General features: G+C 49.3%; 1 protein-coding gene across 1 annotated transcript in view; it reads right to left on the reverse strand.

Annotated features, from left to right (window-relative positions):
• Positions 1-18,390, reverse strand: part of MARCHF4 (membrane associated ring-CH-type finger 4) — a 115,627-nt gene that overhangs the window by 10,591 nt on the left and 86,646 nt on the right. The window contains exon 3 of the mRNA XM_075430921.1: positions 16,202-16,394. Within this exon, the coding sequence (XP_075287036.1) occupies positions 16,202-16,394 (193 nt within the window). The remainder of the gene's footprint in view (positions 1-16,201; positions 16,395-18,390) is intronic.

Here is an 18,390-nt window from a genome sequence, read left to right on the forward strand (position 1 = left end):
GTGATTCACAGCACAGGAAACACAACAATACCTTGACAATAGGTTATACCAAAACTGTACACATTGCTTATGTTGGTATCTTATGCTTCCTTTCATTTATTATATGTGGAACACTATCCAGCAGCTAACCACTGCTCTTCTGCACAACCATCCCAGCAAGTGGCCCAGCCCCAGAGAGCACAGAGCCTGGTTCCAGACTGGATTTAAAGCAACAGGTAAGCACTGATACAGATTGGCTAGGCAAGGGTTGTGTTGATGCAGTTTCATACCTAAACAGTGCATGCCCACAACATCTGGGAGAGCAAGGTGACCACTGCTGACCCTGGGGAAAGACTTACCTCTTCCATTTACCCCCTACCCCACCCTTGCTCTCATTTTCATCCCAAAGCAAGAATAACCAGACTGTTTCTTTTCCAGATGATCCAGATGCAGTCTGCAACGGAGCTAGCACTGGTGAAAGCAGTTTAATTTCCATGTCCTACTGATTGCCACAGCTAACCCTGAGCTTCTGGACTCTAAGTGCAAGAGTTAGAAAGGGGAGCATGACCAAAGGTGAGTATCATGGCCCAGCGGTAAGGCTCATGTCACTGTAGGATTTCTCTGAGCCATGCAATACCTGCCCACACCACATCACGATCCACATGGGCAGTCTCCTTGCAAGGAAATGTTCTTGGTGCTGAGGATGGACACAAAAGGGCTGTGTGCAGGTGGCCCTTCGTCTCTTGGGATTAGTCGGGACAGAGGTGCATTGCCATCAGTGGGACGGTGGCAAGACTGGTCAAGAGACAGATCCTCAGCCCAATGGCTAGAAGGGCTGTTGGAAGGACATGGGCAAAACCCAGATGTAACAAGAACAACTGCGTTTGTGCCTCCAGATGGGCAAGGGAGGATCAGCTGGTGCACCGCCATCCTGTGAGATTAATGGTTGTGAGCCTCCAATTTAAGGCAACTTTGGAGCAGCAGTTTCCCAGAAATGACAAGCAGTCACCTTCTGCACATTGTCAGCCTCTGCCACCAAGTGATCTTTTCATCAGGACGTCCAGCCTTTAATTAACCTTTGTCTTATTCCAACAATTGCCATGCATTTTCTTGAGACAGGTAAATTCTTGGGGCAGGAACTGTTTCTCCGGTTTGCCAGTAAAGAAACCACAAAAAGAAGGCTTCTGCTGACAGTGAGTGGTACATCACCCCTGCGCTGACACTCGTATTATCTACGGGAGGAAAAATCACAGTCTATTCCAGCCAGTTATTCTGTCCTGCTTCTCATAAAGCCCCTGTCCTGCCACTTGAGCTGTCACCTCTTGTTTCCACCTTCAGCATCACTTTCCCCCTTCGTTTTCCTTTCCAGATGCAGTTTCACCTCAGCCAGTCAGCTGCTACACCTCAGCCTGTTTCTGTGGCTTTCATTGCTGGGTGTCAGGGGAAGACTACCGCAGGTGTGATCAAAGCTGAAGGTTTGCATCCACAGCAGCAGTGGCTCAGGCCAAGGCAAGCCAGCCCTCCTGGGAGATAACACTTTCATTGCCGGGCTTTCCGCCTATTGACATCATTGCCTGCACAAGCCTCTTCCTTCCCTTTCTGTGAATTCTTTCAGATTTTGTGGCAATCTCAAATTCCCACACGTTTGTTTCCAAAGCTCTAGTAGCTCAGTCCTCACTTATCTCTTTGCCTTAATCTCATCCTATATGCTCCATCCTTAACTGCCTTTTGTCTTAACCAAAGAGCAGAAAAGTGGCTGTACTGGTTCGGAGAAGGGCTCTGTCTGTCCTGGCATCCTGCCTCCAGCCGTGGCCAACAGTACGAGCAAGGGTGTAAAAACAAAGCCAGGAGAGTGATGTTTCCCATACCTAGCCGTAGATGGTCTCTTTTGGCTCATTTATGTTCCCTAACCTTAGGTTTCTAGTGTAGTACAGTAAAGCATACTGACTTTTGCTCTGCACTCTGCATTTAGTCAAGATAGGCTGCCCTGCCACTTCCCAAATTCTCATAGTCCCCATGAGATTGCTCCATTCCATAAAGCGCTTTAGAAATAGCCATGAATCTCTGCCTCACCCCAACTTCGCAAGTACCTCACAGTACGTGGCAGATGAGTCACCCAGCGTCCATTGGACCCTTCTAATCCATACTGCTTTTCAGCAGTGCGATCCTCTGTACTTTATCCCTCATCCATGATGCAAGACAGTCCTTCCTGCTAAACTGGGAAAAGAGAGCCAGAGGGACCTTTTCTGGGAAATACAGGGTGGGAAAGGGGCACCTTGTTTCTGGCGTCCCTCAACATTGTGGCAGGGTCAGTTCGAGCTGAATATGACAAGTTCTTTATACAGCCCAGCATCTTTAAATCCTCCAGTGGCCAAGACTCAAGGCTGCAGAGCTGTGCTCCACAGGCAATGGGGAAGAGGGTGAACCAAGGAGTGGGGAGAGGTAGATTTGTAATTGAAAGTAAAGTTGTGGCACCAGTGGGACTCTGCACTTGGGCTGATTTGGGAGGGGAGATGTGAACATCAGAGTTGACTAGGTGGAGAATCTGGTAATGCCCTCCCTCTCCTCACTCCTGTTCATTATCTCGAGAACTTCTTCATTTTGTCCCACTTTTCTGGAAGTGAACTCCCCAGGAGGGTGCAGTCCTCGGAGCAGAGAGGTGCGGAATCAACACTGTACACCTCACCTTCCTTTCGATACTCTGATGAAATAAACTGACATGTCACAGAATCGTTGTCTTCCCACTGTGACTGCCTGGTCCAGGGTGTGTTTGACATTCTGATTTCTCCTTCCTAAGGGGAGCGCTTTGCATTTTTCTTTATTCAGTTCCATCTTGTTGATTTCTCTGATTTGCCAAGACCATTTCAAATGCTGATCTGATCTTCCAAAGTGCTTGCAGCCTTTCCAAGCTTGGTGTCATCTGTGAATTTTATAACAGCACCTCCAATTTCATTATCTGAGCCATTAATAAAAATAGTAAAGAGAACAGAGTCCAAAGCAGTCCTACCTGAAACATGTTTACAGTACACCACTGACAACTACCAAAAGCAGTTTTTCGATTGCCTGTGCACCTGTGTTATTGATATTTAATCTAGGCCACATTTCTCTGGTTTGTTTAAGATAATCTTAAGGCAAAGCACCAAAAGTATTGCCCAAGTTATGGCATATCAAACTGACTGCTTCCTCCTTAGCCACTAGGACAATTCGCCTCCCAAATTAGATGCGGTTATGCTCTCATGCTCATCAACTGGTTAGCTAAAAAATCATGCTAATATCTTTCTATGAATCAGTTAAGCTGATTTGCCCTCCATTCCTTGATCCTCAGTTCCTACCTTCTTTAATGATAGAGATTGTGTTTAAAGCTAGGTACTCTGCTTGCATTTCCGCAGCTGCCTGGCACCTCCTGCATCCTCCCCAAGTTCCTGATGATGAAATGTTCATGGGTCAGAGACTGCTCCTGCAGCTTCCTCTGAAGTTCATTAGGACATGCTGACAAGGACAGAGCTAGCTCGTTTGAATGTTTTTGAGTCTGTTCTTTTCTGATTCTGCCCCGGGCTCCTTTCTCCTCATTAAAATTATTTTAGTTACATTTTGAAGACTGAAACAAAGGCTGCATTTAACTCTTTGGCCCTTTTAGTCTCAAATATTATTTGAGCTCTTAGACTTGCCTGGCTCTTCTTACTTTACATATCTTTATGGACTCATTTCTTGTTGCCTTTTGTATCTCTGGATGGTCATCCTGGGGTTCAGCTCTGACAGCTCCCCAAGCCTGTGTGATTTCTTGAGACTTGTCATTAGTTGCAGGCTTTTCTTTCTGCCTTTTGTGTGATTGCAGTTTCTGATTTTGGGTCCTCAAAGAGCTCCTGATGCAGCCTGAGTGCTCTCTTCCCACGCTTCCGAGCTTCCACCTGCACAGGCACCGTTTGCTGTTGTGCCTTTAGTATCACCCCTTCTGGCAGCCGCGAGCTGTTCGCAGCTCTTTTATCCTTCACATTCCGTTCCCAAGAGACACTCCCTGCTTTGGTCCCCTGAGGCTGCTGCCACTGCTTTTCTGGAGTCTGTTATCCTCACATCATACTTTTCTTCAACTCAGGAATGCTTTCATCGCACAGTCATTTTTCGTACAAACTACTGCTACATTCAGATTTTCAGGGATTCTTTGCTTTCAGATGAAATCAGATAGGAAGTATAGACTCCTTCATAACCGTTACCTCTGCTTTCCAAAATATAAATTTTGTCCCCAGAATGTTTCAAGAGCTTAGTGGACAGTCTATCTTGAGTACAGGGGAAGTGCAGGTAATAGATGACCCAGGACCTCTGGTGCTGTCTTTTAAATATTTCTGGTAGTTGCAAGACACTGGACCAGTGAGCAGGGTGTCTCTAGTCCACAAGACATCTGGCAAAGGCCTACTCTGAATAATGCTGGAACTGTACAAGGAGGGTGTGCACGCTTAGAAATGTCCAGTACTGAATGACATATAGTATAAACTGAAAATGTATTCATAATGATTAGAGCTTGAGTGAATGCTTAGCATGTGGAAAAAATAATTAGCTGATTATAATCAGGCATTTTCTTATCAATGATTCTCCATGCATATTTTTTAATATCTAACAGTAAACTGATTAAATATGTACGAAACTGGGCTGTGTTTTTGCTTAGCAGAACTGGGGTGGCTGCATGGCTGAACCCTGTCGAGTGGTGTTGACCGCTGGAAGACACGTACCACCATGGAGCCCACGGGTCAGGGGAAGATGAAACACTCCTCCTACTGCTCATCACCCTTTAAATGCATTTGCTGTAATGGGGCTCCACTGGCAGGCAGCTTTCACGGCGATGTGTATGCCATGCTTGGCTCTCCTCAGGCCACGGGGTGAAACTGAGCCCCTCAAAGGGTGAGACCTCCATGGTCTGGGCAGAACCCCCACCAGTGTGTGCAGAAAAGCTGCTTCCAGCTGTCTTTGGACAGTATTTCATGGAGGTATGGACTCTTCCACTTTGGGTCATTCACAGCACCAACAGGCTGGTCTCCAGGCCTTCAACTGCTGACGAACCAGCAAACCTTGTGTTTATTACAGCTTGTCTCCTCTCATGCAAGCTGGGGTTCAAGGATGCCTCTGCCTCAAAGCTTCCTCAGTCGCAGGTGGGCCAGGACCCCCCACAAAGGCAGCGAGAGCCCTTCTCCTTCCCTGCCTCCTCCGCTCCATCTGGCAGAGCAATGGGAGCAGCAGGTCCCATCTGGGTGCGTGGTTGTGCTATGCCCTGAGCTCCCTACAGCCATGAGCACCCACCCCCAGGCTCAGCAAGAGCCCTGCCAGGTACTAGATGGATCCAGCACGCCAGCGTCTCAGGGGGTCCCACAGTTGCTGTTGCACCAGGCGAGCGGTTGTGGCAGACCTGGCCTCCTGCCACGCTGGGGCTGAGCATGGGGGGCCGGGGAAAGGAGGCAGCTCTTTTATTACTGATGGGAGTGCCTGGCACGACAGCCGGGAGCGTTTCTCCTCCAGGCAGCACCATGATTTTTCAGGATGCTGCTGAGCTACAAGGCAAGAGACAATTTCCAGGTCAAGACACTGCAACATGTCATGAGTTCGCGTAACACAGTGATTTCTCCGCACAGAAGATGCTAGGAGTTCCCCTTGGAAGCAGGGGCAGTCCATCCCGCATTCACAGCATTTGTAGCTGGGGAAGGAGGAACACTTTATCCAGGGGATGAATTGAGGGGACAGGTAGGACTGCCTGTCATCGGGCTTGTGGAGCTGGTGGAAGCTGGGGGCCGTATGTTGTAGCAGCATTTGAGGAGCTTTTATGTCTGCCAGGTAGATGCCAGCTTCTCTGCGAGGTGCTACACCCATCTGAGGGGAGCCATCCTCATTCCTGTCCTCTTCCCACCTGCACATTCCTCTTCAACATACAGGCTGGGCCCTGTAGGGCTGAGCTGGTACAGCCCAAAATGAGGAAACACTGGCAAAATTAAGGAGCTGATAGGAGGTGTCCAAGGGACAGGAAATTCCATTTCATTCAGCACTCCCACACGGTTCATTTGCAATGGGAAAAGAGCATCAGCTGCCTGCAGGATGCCATCCTGCTGAGCTGGCCCTGGGAACTGTGCACAGTAGCACTGTTGCTCTGGAAATGCCATAGTATTTTCAGCTGTAAGTCTAGGAGCTACCAACCACCCACCACAACTTTCTCCTGTCCTGCCAAGACTAGCACTTCTATACCTTGCCTCAAAACTGGGACAAAAAAAAAACCAAAACAAGAAATAACAGCAATAACAGGTAAAATAAATCCCAGAGAAATCCTTGTCCAGGCAATAGGTAAACCATAAACAAAAGCACTTCTGTAAACTCAGCCAGCTGTGGACAGCTACAGCAAAATGGATGTTGTGCCCTTAAGGGCTCTTGCACTCCTGTGGTATTTAATTCACATCGCACGATAAAGCAGAAGATTAAAGGGCAGTCTCTAGCTATGCAGGCAGCAATAAATGAGACTCTTCTTGGAAAAATCAAATAAATAAATAAAGACTGGAGCTCCACCAGCAGAACAGCCTTGCTTCTGCATCATACATCTCAAGCACCATTCCCCACTTGTGAGTCTACCCATAACTGCGCCAGTACAGGAGGGATAGGACTTGGAGGCATTACCCATATACTCCCTTGCTCGCTTAAAGTTTCTCCTCCTTGCTTTGTAGCCAGGATTATATAGACCTTCTTGGTGCATTTTTTCCCATATTTAAAATGGAGATGAGAACAACACCCCATATCTTGAAAAGACTTTGTGCAGGAGAGGTGAAAGTCACTTCTATGCATGGCAGATATTCTTAGGTCTTTAAAAGAAGGGAGTAGAAAATCATTTCAAACTGGATTGAGCAGAGCACTGGCCAAATGCACACCCTGATCTCCAGGTCTCTGTTTCTAGACATTGCCTGATGGAAGTCTCTGGAGGTGGATATTCGTGGTGAGGAGAGAAAAAGCACGTCGTTTCCATTTCATTACGCTTGCACCATGGCAGCCAGTCCTCCAGATCTGGGTCCTGAACTTTTCTATCCTACAGCTAATGGTACCTTGACCAAAGTGCTGCCTGTGCCGTCATGATTCATCCTCAGTCATTCCTGGAATATTTCTTCAAAGGTAAAGCTGGACAACAGTGCTGGTTTTTGTAGGGTTTGGAAATCTGGCTTCACACTTGCTTGGAGTGAGACTTGAAAAAGTCACGCTGTTTCCCAGAATGGAAGAATGCATACGTATTTTCAGACAGGTGAGAATGTTTCATTTGGACTTGAATTTTTTTAAAATGTTGTATTCCAGTTCTGACACTGAATTTAAAATACTTCGCATGAGCAGTCATCTCTAAATGCTAAATCAAAATGCTTTGTTCGATAATGATCAAAACATGACAATTGCTTATTGAAGGTAGAACTAGTGCCTCCCTCTCTGCTTTTATTAGCAAATGAAATTTTGTAAGAGAAAATGGGAACAGTTTCACAGTTTTTCATTTTCTGAGGGATGCAGCTCCTGTCCAAGCCCAATCCCTCCAGACTGCTCCAGCCACCCAAGTGCTCTTTCACTAAGAGGAATAGGGACCAGTTAGGAGACACATAAAGGTGAGCACAGACCACCCTTGACAGAGCATCCCCCAGGGTAATGTAGGGCACATACGCTAAATTAATGGACCTGGGAGTGCCTCTGAAGCTGCAGGTTGGTGTGTGCACTGCAATTGTTCCTACCTCCTTGTTGGAGTGACATATGGGCATCTTTTCCCTCTGCCATGTAGGAAGGCATCGCAAGGATGTCAGGCAGAAGGTACTCATGGTGCTCTTTGGCCAGCCTTTTGTTGGGTTAAATGTGTCCCTGGGACACACCACAGTGCAGCCTGTGCTTGTTTGCTTTGTCCTCCAAAGCTATGACAAAATCTTTCATTGCAGACCCCAGCATTTCTGTGAGATTTCCAGGAGCCTCCCACCCTGGGTGCTGAGGCCTCTCCTCTCTGCTCTCCTACAGTGTCCCTGCAGGTCTCACCCCACCTTTTCCCCTGAAAAGGTCTTCACCTTTCACAAAGAGGCACTATTCAGAATTAAGGAAGGTGGTAGGAGCCAAGAGGACAAGGGTCTATCATTTCTGATCTCCTCCTAGCTAGGATCTCTGGGAGGGCAAAACTTTTGCCTTCCTGCTCTGGGTATACAAGTTTCTTCCACCAGAGCTGAAGACCTTTAGAGGCTGTGATACCCAGCTGGGTGAATGTTGATGCAGGCTGAAAGGGGCAGGTAAGAGTTCATACACACCTACGGGATCTGCCAATGCTGAGCTGACAAGAATGAAAGCAATGCAAAGAACTGTGAGTGGCTAAGCCTGCAGCAAATGCCTGGAGAAGAGCCTTGTAGGACAGACAGGTCCATGATGGGGCTGTGGCTGAGCAAAGTGAATTGTCCCACCTGGCATAATAAACACCTGGACCTTCAGCTCTTCAGGCTTCTCTGAATTCAGCAGGTAGTGATGACTGTCCACTCCACAATGGCCCTGCCTGAATGTCATTCTTGTGGATTTGTTTGCTGGCTAGACCTCTTCCAAGAAGGTTAAGTGCTGGCTGGAGTACTAGGTGCAGGATCCTTGGTGTTCTTTTATCTTATTGAATAACTTCTGCCAAACATTTCATGGTCATACGGGTATTGCAGCTCCACCTCTGCCATGGGGCAGAGGGACTCAGGCTGTGGCTGCCATCAGTGGGTCTTGGTTCAGGAAGAAAAGTGCTGCTTCAGGGAGTAACTTCCAGGCAGAAGAAGTTTAGCAACTTAACATTAGCACCTTAGCCCATGGGCCTGTTTGCAATATTCTTGCTTACAGACTGTTGTATTTGGGTCTGAAATATGGCTCTGCTGGTAGGTAGCCATCCCTCCAGGAGAAGAACCAATCAGACACTACTTTAAGAAGCGATCCCAGAGCTGGATAAATGTGGCTTCATGTTAATCTCTTCTTACCTCTGCTTCTGGCTCCCTACAGAGCTGGGGACACAGCAAAAGCAGCCTCATCCACTACGCATGGGGGATGATCCTCCTGTGGCTTCATCTTTGACTATGGAGTTGAATTCTGTTGATATAGCCACAACTGCACGCCATGGACCACAGCCTCCTGCCTCCAGAAGTAATATGTCTGCGGGGATAGAGGCTGTAGTAGGAGGAGCGATGGGACGGAAGGCAGTTGGAAAAACACTGCCTGGCACAGAGCTGAGGACTTTTTCCATCCTTTACTAGACAGCACAATTTATGCAGCTGGTGCGGGAGATCCTACCAGCTGCCTACGAGGGAATCTCCTGCCGTAGTGTAGGAGCTGTGACAGGCAGGTGAGCGCTTCTGCCTCTGCCCACGGATGGGAACTTAACCCAGGGACACCAGGCACTGAATTCCAACACAGGGTTTAGTGACAGGGAAGCATCGTTCTCATTACAACATATCACTCTTGAAAGCACAAGATGCAGTTCACAAGGAAAAAGGATTTCTTTTCCTCCTCAGAAAATGTTAATTATGTTGCCCTCATTAAATGCTACACATGTTGATCCGCTGGAGCAGAGAGCACCACATGGGTATTCAGGACGAAATACATCTCTGGAGCCCTGTTGCAACAGTGGGAAACTGCATGGAGATGAATGTGGTGAAGGACTGTGGAGCTGAAAGGACACATGTGAAAGGCCAGGTGCTGCTCTGACTATGCTGGAAGCCAAGCTCCTTCTCTGCAAAAAGGGAAGGGGTTCAGATCCGGGTCCAAGCCCTGCGGCTCTTTGCTCAGCAGTGACATGCTCGTTCTGCAGAGAGCTGCCGGAGCTGCGCTGGAGCTCGGTGGACACATTGAGCCTCTGCAGAAATGCCCGCTGGTGAGAGCGGCACACATGCACGCACGCCGGCTGGCCCGCTCCGCTCTCTTATTGAATAATCAATGCAGCATTAGATAAAAATAGGTCCCATCTTTCAAGAACGGAGGGGCGGCATGTCTCGGCTTTGCTGAGCATCCGCTGTTCCTGGATAGCGGCCAAGCAGTCAGTCGGCAGATCGGTCGTGCAGCGTCGCTTCTCCTGCTGCGGGACCAGGTACAGGGCCCTCAGTGACTGCTCGCGAGGGACGGTCCCTGCCCAGCTGGACTGAGAGCCCCACAATGCGCCCTGTGGTGACCATTCCTGCCTCCACACCCCACTTTGGCAGCTGATAAATCAATGATTTACTCTGTGATTTTTCGAGCATGCACATCGTGGCTGAATTTATGCAAGCCAGGATTCACAGTGCAAAAGAAATGGCTGCCTGACTTTATCCCAACTGCCTGCTCTGATGACAGAGCCTGGATCTGGTCACTCCAGTTAGCTCCTGGTAGCTCCAGTTTGCAGGCAAACTGGGCAAGAAGTGCACAAACAGTGTGGCAAGCAGCACGTTAAGCTGAAGGGCACAGAAGACTTCTGCGTACTCTCATGGGTCTCTTGAAGGTATGTCAAAGCCGTGCGCATTTGCTGTCTGGGTTGGTCTCAGGTTTCTCCTCTGAAGACATCTGCTGAACTTCTCTGCCTTGTGCTCTGCCTTTAGGGTGTCATCAAGCCAACGCATGGGCTTGGTGCTTTGCTAGAATTGATTCCCTACTGCTGTAGCAATTCTTCCTGCTTTGTACCTTGGGGGACTACGCAGACCTGAATGAAAACATCTGCTTTCCTTTTGAGAATCAGATCAATACAGATGAAGACCCTGAAGGCATTTAGTTTCTCAGTTTCTCTTTATTTTATTGGGACCTTGACTCCTAAATCCTTTGAATGCTGAGAGCCGGAGTGACCTGGCTGGAAAACACCTTGAGGCTATCTCAGCCTGGCATTTCCTCTGGGAAGAAAAGCCCATTTAAAATGAAGCCACATTTGTCTTGGCAGGAAGTTTGAATTGTGACTGTCTCAAGGAAGCTCCATTAATTACCGTTGCCATTGCACTATGAAAGATCAAATGCTGTGGATCAGCTTTAATTGGCTATTGATTTCTTATGTTATTACCTACGGTTGTGCTGAGATGCCGTCAGACATACTGGATGCTTTTGATTATTCTTGCTGGCAGCTGGGATTAAAAACAGCGGGCACACACTTCCTGATCTGTAATGGATTGCCATGGTGTGCCAATAAAAATCGTTGGCAGGATGAATGGTCCTGCTTCGCCCGTCTCTTGTGCTATTGAGCTGCAGTGTGTGAACGCAAATACCCTCAGGGACTGACGGAAAGCAAGGGAAAATCTTCAAAGGGTGGGAGGATTCAGTGCTTGCGAAGTGCGTGGCTGTCAGTGCCAAGGCAGGGTGAGTAGGGAGCAAGGACGGGGTGGCCATGGACAAAGCCACAGTCCCCACCAGATAGGGATCCGAGGAGAGGCAGATCGGATTGCTTTCGCGTCGCTGAGCATAAGCCACCTCCTGCCAGTCGTGGAGATACCCCTGTGTGAGCGCGAGCAGGCCTGCGCACACAGACCGCAGCAGCGAGAGCCCTGCAGCACAGCCTGCTAATGGCCTTCCCCAGACGCCTTCCCCCTCCAAGTCGATCTGGTGATGCCTGAGCCCAGACTGTGACGTGCTCTCATTAGCTGGCAGAGTTCCTCCTTGTTTAACAGGAGATGGTTTCCTGTCCTCCTGACCCCAAATGACACCTCAATCTACAAACGCTGACTTCCCCTAATTGCACCTTGACAGAGAGAGGCAAAGCCCTCCTTCCTCCTCCAAGGACTGTCATTTAATTAACAGGCAGGTATCTCTCAGGATTTACAGCCCAGCTCTAAGCTGCTACTCGCCCTACTCAGTAACTCAGGCCTGTGAAGGCTTACTCCATTTATCTCTGTATTTCAATAACCGCATTTCTGCTAATCCCTCTCTATGCCAGCTTTCTGGATTTACCTCTCGTGGACCCATGGAGAGAGCAGCTAATCAAATGAACAGTCCCCATCTCACTTCTCATTCACTTCCTGGTTGCTGATCTCAGACGTCTGTGTTGTAATAGCTTCATAGCAGAGCAATACCTATGCTGGCACCATTACCAGTTTCTAGTTCAATCCAATGCTCATATCTGTCCTACAGACATGACCACAGATAGCGCACATGAAAGAGAGAGAGATCAGAATCAAAGAAGTTGGGGCTGGCTGGATATCAAGAAGCATTTGGTCTGTTCCTCCTTCACAAACTGGGATCATCTCTCCACAGCCTGTTCTTGACATGTGTTTTCTAACAGGTTCTTAAAAAAATTCAGTATTGCAGACTCTCACAAATCCAAAGCAATCCTTTCCAGTGCTTCCTGCCCTCCTGTTAGATGTCTGAGAGCAAGGGGGAGGACAATGTTGAAAGACCATCTTACACATCTTGCCCAGATGGACGTGGCATCTGGTACTTGGGACCATACCATCTGTCCTGCTGGTTGTGAGGAGCAGATTCATTTTACTTTGGTTATGGTTTTGTTTCCACGGTGGGTGAAGGGGTAGCAAATGCTGTCTGTCCCTTACAACTGTTTTTGTGGAGCATGCTAGGATCTAGCAAAGTCCAAAGAAAACTAGTGTATTACTGAACATGAGTGGCTGAGGGTCAGACCCAAGACCTCTGGATTTTGATGCACGGATCAATAGTCTCTGAGTTAACAGCCATAATTTGAGAGTTCACGTTGGAGCAGATCTGATTATTTCAGACCAAGTGCAGCCCAAGTGAAGATAACAACAACCAAATGATCCGTTTGAATCCCAATTTGCATGTGCATCTGAGGGAGTGCAAGTGAGCCCTCATGCCCTCACCTTTGACTCCACACTGGAAAGACCACTACTGCCATGGGATTGTCTATGCAACTTGACACATATATCTCTGTCTTGGCAAATTGCTACCTAAATCCCTTAATGACTTGGTGGAGAGGCGCTCACACAAACGAGCTGGGCAGTTGCATATGTCACTGTCTACTCAATGGACATGAGACATCCAAGGACAGCTGAGGTGGGAACTGGCAGGGACTACAGAGGAGTTGTGCTTCAGCACATCTGCTCTTTAGCAAAGATCATGTCTTTCAAACCTCTGCTCCTCTGACAGTGGAAGCAAAACTCAGGGTCAAACTTGGGGAAGGAACAATTGGAATTCATACAGTTAGTGTAGGACCTGCAGTATAACATTCTGCAAGGTAAGGCTGCCCAGCCTGTTACTGAACAATGCACAGACAACGTGTGTTGCATTAGCAAAAAAAACCAACTGTGTTTGTTAGAACGGAGTGCACTTAATGGCCTGCTCTTTCCCCATCGCTGAGCATGTTTTAGCTCCTAAATCTTTCCTACCCACCCACAGGCTGGAAAGCAAAAGGTGAAAAGGGCTGGACAGCGGAGGAGGAGGCACTGAAATGCCCAGACAGCACCCTGGTATTTCAAGAACCGTTGTCACTGCAATTATCCACGAAAGGTTTTATCCTGAACTTGCAGAAGTGGAGCTAAAGCCCAGGGAGGAGTAACAAGAGGCTTGAGGCCATGCTGGCAGTTAGGAGCAGAACTCTCAATCTCCGGAGCCAGCTTTGCCTGGCTGTGATCAAAGACACTGCAAAAGGCCGCAAGGTTTAGGAGAGGGATAAAGAGAGGCAGAATAGCTGTTCCACAGCGAGCAACTCACTGCGAGCCTTCTAGTGAGCTGGCATTGCTGCACCCATCAAGGTCGAGCAAAGCTATAATGAATGAAGAATTAAAACCCGTCACGCAGTTCCCGATGATCAGCCCCTGCTGCTGACCTGACCTGGCCTGGCCTTTCCACGGGACAGACCAGCCTTTTGGCCAGCGCTAGAGCAGTACCCTGAAATCGGCAGGGCTGGAGAGAAGTCACTCAGAGGTGAAACCTGACCGCATCAACAGCCAGTGAGTCACAGCTCTCCGTGAGGACCTCATTTGTCACCTGGTTCAACCTGGGCAGAGAAAGAAGAGAAGGAGGAGAAGGCAGGGAGGAGAGTGAACACCAGATCTCAGCTAGCACTGCTCAGAGTTCCCTTCCTGCAGACCCAGGAGCAGCAGCAGCACCTGGGGTTGCAGAAGGTATTGGTGCACAACACAGACAATACTGGAGCACGGCAGGGGCAGAGTGCTGGCTACATGCACTTCTAAGCTTTCTAGGGAAATGTATGGAAATGTGTGAAAGGCTCACATAATCCAGAACATTATTTCTCCTGGCTGACCATGGGTGGGCTGCCTGCACACAAGCGGAGCCATCTATGGGTAGTCTCTGAGGCGCTGGGCAAGAGAAGCCACATACGGACATGTTAACTCACTGCATCTGTAATGCTTCCCTTGCTTTTGAGTCTGTGGGAAAGCCAGCATGCCTGGCCCACCAGGACTGCCAGCAATGCAGGGAGGGCTGTAAGACTAGGGGCTGCTCCAAGCCATGGCTCTGAAATGTTTCTGGGAATGGGATGGCCGCTTGCTCTTTGGCTGGAAAAAATCAAAGCGCCCAGGTTAGGGCAGTAAGCTTAATGGTGACATCTGTGGAGACGAAAAAGGGGCTTTTTTTTCCCTTCAGAGAAGGTGGAGAAGAGAAGTAGAGGCCAGAACCTTAAAAAAATTAACAAGAAAGAAACAAAAAGCCTCAAATCCAAATCTGCTTGTCCAGTTCCCCTTCAGCTCATGGCTGGCGTGGTTTGTTCTCCGCTGTGTGGGAGGATTTAGGTCCTATTGACAGATGAGCTAATCAGTTCCCCTCAGCTCTTGAAGCTTTATCAAAGCCAGTTAATCATGTTATTGACGTCCACCCGGGCCAGGGCTCTCCACTTCTGTTCTCTGCCAACAAGGCAACACACACACTACCCCACACACACAGAGGCATCATTTTTTTCCACTCCCAATCCCACCAGCAAGAAAATGTCACCAGTGGCATTTGTGCTAAAGTGTAGGTGCTGCCTGTCTCTTTCACCCCTCTTCACCACCCCTCATTCTTGGAGATGTGTAGTAGGTCCACTAGCATCTCATGGAGGAGCAGATGATCTCTACAGGCCAAGCTCACGTCTCTTTGTCAGCACAGTGGTGGTAACAGTGGGAGAAACTGGTCTGGGTTTTGGCAGGCCCAAATCCTGTGCTGGAAGGATGCTGAAGCCAACAGCCATTTGAACCTGGGCACCAGGGTGTGCGGTCCAGACCTCTGTCCCTGCTGCTGGGTTTGCTTTACCACTGTAGCCCGATTTCACCAGCTGCTGCTCTGTGATATAGTCCTGCTCCTCCTGAGGGCTCAACTGGGAGCTGTGCTCCTTCTCTGTGGAGTGGCCCTAGCCACACAAATGCAAATCCAAGTCAAGAGGACTGCTTTGTCCCACTGAGTTTATGTGAGGCTCTTTCTGCCTTTATATCAATGATGGAAGGACACAGACATGAGGAGCTCTCTGGAACCCTCTTTGCTTCCTGGCAGGGTCACTTGAACTGATGTTATATGGTGGCCTGTGCTCGGGTGGACACTGATCGGGAGCATGTTTGGAGGTGACTGGTGTTCACTGGACTGTTTTGGTAACCACCACTCTTTCAGTGGCCTGGCTGGTGTGTGCCGCTGCCTGAAGGTATCCTCAGCTACGTCTCCTGATCCCACAGACCTGCACTGGGGCTACAGCTTAAGCTCTCAGGGAGACCCTGCTGGGGCCAGGCTGCCAGCATCTGCTTTGCTGTGTGGGCTTGCTCAGCTTGGAGCAGCTTCATCCTCAGAGCTGCTCTGTACCAGCAACCTGACAAGGACCCCAGGCTGGCCCATGATCTGGGCTGGCTGGGACTTGCAGCTCCAGGGTGAGCCAAGGAAGGAGCAGTCACCCCTGCACCGCAGAAGGACTGTGCTGGGGAGCCAAAGAGTTGCGTGTAGAGAGACTCTGCCATACCCAGTCATGAGGCAGTCCCTAAATCAGCTATTCCAGAATGGAAGGAGTTTCTTTCTCAGTATTACTCAAAAGCCTTACACTCCCCAGGCTCCCCCAGACCTCCCCACCCTCTCCTTGCTCTGAAGAGAGATTTGCTTCTCTCTGGGCTTGCTGCAGGTCCCTCTGCCAGCCCAGCCAAGGAGATACTCCGGGGCTGCGCAGATGAGCAGAGAGGACTTTAAAATAAGTGTCACAAAAGCAAAGGGGAGGAAAAGCCAGGGAAGCTCAGTCTGAGCTGAGCTGTACCGGTCAGCTCTCCACACCATCTCCCACTCCTCTCTGACGCTGAGCGGGTGGGCAGCCTTGGCTGTGCCATGAGATGCGATCACCCACCTATACAGACAATGTCCATGAAGCCGTACATTCCATAGCAGATCTGGAAGAGCAGGTCCTGGCGTTGCCATTTGGCCGAAGGACTGAAGGTCGACCAGATAAGCCACGAGATACTGGCGATGAGGAAGAGGGAACCCAGGATGGCTGCTGCTATCTGAACCTTCTCAATGACTGTCAGAGAGATGGCCTGCCACTGCAAGGGGAGGCAACAGGGAGAGGGGAGGGGACAAGGGGAAGGGAGGAAGGAAAAAGACAAGAGATTAGTTACATGGGGTACATCACTGTTTTACATCATTGTGGTGTTTCTGGAGATCCAAAAGAGCACCTATGACTTTAATATGTGCTCTATGCATAGATGCTTTTACCTGGTCCACTTCTGGGATGGGGCATGGCAGTTGTTCAACAGTGCATGGCCCCATGTTTCCTGAGAGCACTGCTGAAGAGGAAATGGGGAGGAATCCTGCATCTCATCAGGAAAGCACAGAGATCCAGGGGAGGCAGGAAGGACTGGGGGCAAGACACCAAAAATAACATGCCCATGACAGTGGGGCTGTGATGGCCATCATAGACCAGGACATTTAGTTGCTACCTCAAATGGAGGCCAGGCAGCATCCTCAGCCAGGGAATCCTATTACCATGAGAAGTGTCTCAGAGAGCCAAGCTTTCCTTCAATGGTCTCCCATGAGCTGGCCCTGTGCCACTTTGTGAGAGCAGACAGGATCACAGCACTAGGCAGGATCTCGCAGTGACAACGCACATCCCACAAAACTTGTTACAAGCAACACAAGTTGCTGTGGTCAGGACACCCTGCCTTTAGGTGATGACACATTCAGGCTGTGTTCCAAGGTAAATGTCAATGCTTCTTCCCGAGAAGACGGAAAAAATAGAAATAGTCCCCCAAATCCGTTCACTATGTCAAATAGCTTTGTATAAGCTACAGTATAAATATCCTAAGCCCGGACTCCTCTCTCTCACCCAGCATAAAACCTCCCCACTCAGACTTACACTGCTGAGAGAACTGCCCTGTAAAAACCAAGAGCAGAAATTGCTTTATTTAACAAGACTTGGAGACATGGTCTATAGCCCCTCCTGCAAATCAGAAATCAAACGCATAAACAGGTTCGGGAGAGGCAGTCTTTCCTGGCATCAGAGTATATAGGCCACCTTTAGCTGTGAGATACGCGCCCTTGAAATCTCAGTGAGACCAGCAGAAGGATAAATAAAGGTGAATTTCAACCTCCTGCAGGCATAGAGAATTCGGAGGAACTGGAAATGTTTAGCCTGGATTCTGCCCATATTCAGTGTCCCTGTGAGGTGGCATCTCTGGTGAGCCCTCAGCACCCTTCCTGTTTCTCAGACAAATCCTGGAACAGCAGGGCCACCCATCAAGCCTTGTCCCATCCTTTTGCAGAGCAAGAAAGGAGTTCAGTTGCTAGGTCCCTCTATAATGCCCAGGCCAGTCAGTAGTTACCAGTGTTTTCTGGGAGGCAGGGAGGACTTTGAACCGTGATTGGTGGGCAAGAAGGACAACAAGTGACTTGTGCTGGTACAGGCATGCATGGCATTGCTGCCAGTCCAGTGACCAAATCCCTGAACCAAATGCACTCCCTTGCAAAGGGCTGCCTTTGGAGAGGAACAGACGGGAGCTTCAGCCTGATGCTGAGGCCTGCAAGTTGCACCTGGAAGGAGATTGCCTGGCTTGGCTCAGAGGCAAGCTGAAGTGCCTGCCTCTGCCAGCCCTGCTCCTTGGCTTACATCCTGCAAGGGCAGACAGCCCTCAAATCCAATGTCAGGGACGTGCAGCATCAGTGAGGTGGGTGGTACCAGCTTAATTCGTAGTTGGCCAAAGAACAGTGGCCATAAAGATGCTGAGCGGGGAGAGAGCTTGTTCCCTGCTGAAGCAGGACTGGGTTCAGCTAGCCCCAGCTCCCTTCCTGCCATCCGCTCCTGCAGCTGGCCCAGCCAAAGGCAAACACCAGGCACCAGCGACACTCAGTGAGCTCTTCAACAGCCCCTTCCTACTCTTGCCGTAGCCCACTGCTCCACGCCTCCACCAAATCCAGACACAGCAGTGGCCCCTTTGTGCCATGAAGAAGCTGAGATAGTGAACAGCCCTCCTCTTAGGGCTGGAAACTTGGTGGTGCCAGTCACAATGGGTCAAGGCTAGATACAGGGGTGATGGAGTCCAC

This window comes from Opisthocomus hoazin, chromosome 9, assembly GCF_030867145.1.
Source record: "Opisthocomus hoazin isolate bOpiHoa1 chromosome 9, bOpiHoa1.hap1, whole genome shotgun sequence".
Classification (NCBI taxonomy): Eukaryota; Metazoa; Chordata; class Aves; order Opisthocomiformes; family Opisthocomidae; genus Opisthocomus; species Opisthocomus hoazin.